General features: G+C 35.8%; 1 protein-coding gene across 1 annotated transcript; it reads right to left on the bottom strand.

Annotated features, from left to right (window-relative positions):
• Positions 1–186: 186 nt before the first annotated feature.
• Positions 187–1,009, bottom strand: LOC116351638 (patronin-like; the record flags this gene model as incomplete). Its single annotated transcript, XM_031783774.1, has 4 exons — positions 892–1,009; positions 689–821; positions 373–623; positions 187–293 (listed from the first exon to the last, which is right to left on the bottom strand). Coding segments are annotated over exons 1-4 (571 nt in total), but the record flags the coding sequence as incomplete, so codon positions are not given.
• Between the last annotated feature and the right edge of the window lie 1,556 nt (positions 1,010–2,565).

Below are 2,565 nucleotides of genomic sequence, written 5' to 3'. Positions count from 1 at the left end.
ATTTTTGTATGTATTTTTGGAACATTGTTTTGTCAATGACTATACATTCCGATTATTATTACGTTATAAATTCGGATGAATTCGCGATTGACTATTAATATTCCACTAGGTATAAATTGATGTGTTTTCACAAACATAATAAAAAAATTATGAAAAATTTTCTTTTTGAAAACAGGAATAACTCACTTGAAGGTTGCTGGTCCATACCAGGATATGCAACACATTTGGCTGGATGGATTTTAAATAAATTGAATAAATCAGCTAAAAGAACAACTAGATTTTGTTTCATAGATCTGAAAAAAGAAAAACAATTATATTTTAGACATTTTATTCGATTTAAATGTATTCAACTACAGTAGACTCAGAACTCACCTTCGCATATATGTTACATCTTGTGGTGTCATATGAAATACAGAATATGGCAAATGTTTCTGTGAAAAATTACTAACTAAAAGAATATTGAAAATGGAATCTTCAACCGTTGGCATATAATTCAACCGCACACTTGTCCATGGTACAATATTTGGGCAATAATATGAAATTAAATAGGCTAAAGATACGCCATCGCATAGATCAATATAGTCGCGTACAGGTGAAATGTCTGGAGATTGTAATCGCGCACCCTAACGAATTAAAAGAGCCAACTGATTAATAAATTTATTATTGAAATCAAATGGAAAAAATTTACGTTTTCGTTAGTTGCACCATTTTCAGTTTCTTTATCGATGCGTTGCTTTAAAGCCGCACATACATGTGAAAGCCCATAAAGTAGTGCAGTCTCATGATTTTGTACTTCTTTTGGCAATGATCCCCCCGTTATTCTGTTCACAGATATTAAAGTTTGTTTCAAATTTAATTTTACTCGTCATTAAAAATATTAATCAAACTTACCTATTTATTGCTGTTGAAATACGTTCACAACTAGCTACTTCTTTAGCATACAATATCATAAGCGCTTCTATCACAGACATGTGGGCATTCTATATTATATTAACGAATAACAAGCGTAATTTTTCAGAGAAAAAAATTGAAGCTCAGTTAAAAACAATATACGTGTTCTATGCAAAAGTGTGAGAAGAGTGTGAGAAGGGAGTCGAATAAAACTATACGAAGAGTGTGAGAAGAGCGTGTACACTCTTCGAAAAGAGTATTATACTGACTTGGGTTATAATCAATATTAACTTTAATTTGATGATTATATATACATCTTTATAATTTAGTTCATTGCAGAATATAAAAAATGGCATTTTTTGCCACAGAGACGGTTTTTGTTAGTCAAATGAAACACACAATTGCCCCGTGATGACCCAATAATTTTGAACTTTTTTAGAAAACAATTCTTTTTTAACGTACCTGTCTCACATCCGAGGTGTCAGTATCCATTTTATCCATATCATTTATACGAGGGCTGCTCCATATATTTCTAGAATTGGCAATATTTAGTGTTGTCCGATGCAAACCATTGTCATATTCGTTAAGTTTAACATTTGGTAGCATAAACGATCTCAGAACGTTCTGTCATACGCGCGCTATTTGTATTATTTACAGTGACATCTAAATTGCATCTCAACAAAAAAATGAATTTTACTCGTGAAAATTTTCGTGCGATAATTTACTACGACTTTGGATTGGGTGTATCTCAACAACAGTGTTTTGATCAACTTCATTTGGTCTTTGGCGATGAAGCTCCATGCAAGGCCACTGTATATCACTGGTTTACTGAATTCAATCGTGGTCGTCATTCGCTCATCGACGAATTCCGTGAAGGTCGTCCAAAATCGGTTGTTGTTCCAGAAACGATCGATGCTGTCAGAAACATGATAAAACAAGATCGTCATGTCACATACCGTGAGATTGAGGCATCCTTGGGCATTAGTATGAGAAGCATACACACGATTTTGCATGAACATTTGGCCGTAAAAAAGATTTGCTCTCGTTGGATTCCACATAAATTGACCGATGACCAAAAATTAGCTCGTGTGAATTGGTGCAAAGAAATGCTCAACAAATATAACCGCGGTGCATCATATTCCGTCTATAACATCGTCACAGGCGACGAATCGTGGATATATGCGTACGAGCCCGAAACTAAACAGCAGTCAACAGTAACAGTATGGGTCTTACAAAGTGAAGATAACCCAAGAAAAGTTGATCGAGCAAGAAGCACTTCGAAGCAAATGGTCGCCTGTTTTTTCGAGAGAAATGGTCATGTGGCAACAGTTCCACTGGAAGATCGTAAGGCCGTCAATTCTGATTGGTATACCACCATTTGTTTGCCGGAAGTGATTGGTGAAATAAGAAAAAACAACCGCCGTCGCAGAATAATTCTTCATCATAATAATGCGAGCTCTCACACATCTCATCACACAACTCAATTTTTGACCAGTCAAAACATCGAACTGATGGGTCATCCGCCGTACAGTCCTGATTTGGCACCCAACGATTTCTTTTTGTTCCCAAGCGTGAAGAATAAACTGCGTGGTCAACGATTTTCGACGCCAGAAGAAGCAGTTGATGCGTTCAAAACACACGTTTTGGAGATATCGGTTTCGGAGTGGCTATGCT

This window comes from Contarinia nasturtii, unplaced genomic scaffold (assembly GCF_009176525.2).
Source record: "Contarinia nasturtii isolate CC-2019 unplaced genomic scaffold, AAFC_CNas_1.1 Cnas_scaffold_5907, whole genome shotgun sequence".
NCBI classification, from domain to species: domain Eukaryota; kingdom Metazoa; phylum Arthropoda; class Insecta; order Diptera; family Cecidomyiidae; genus Contarinia; species Contarinia nasturtii.
The sequence above is the reverse complement of the archived record's forward strand: the minus strand, read 5'-3'. Positions and strand labels throughout refer to the sequence as shown.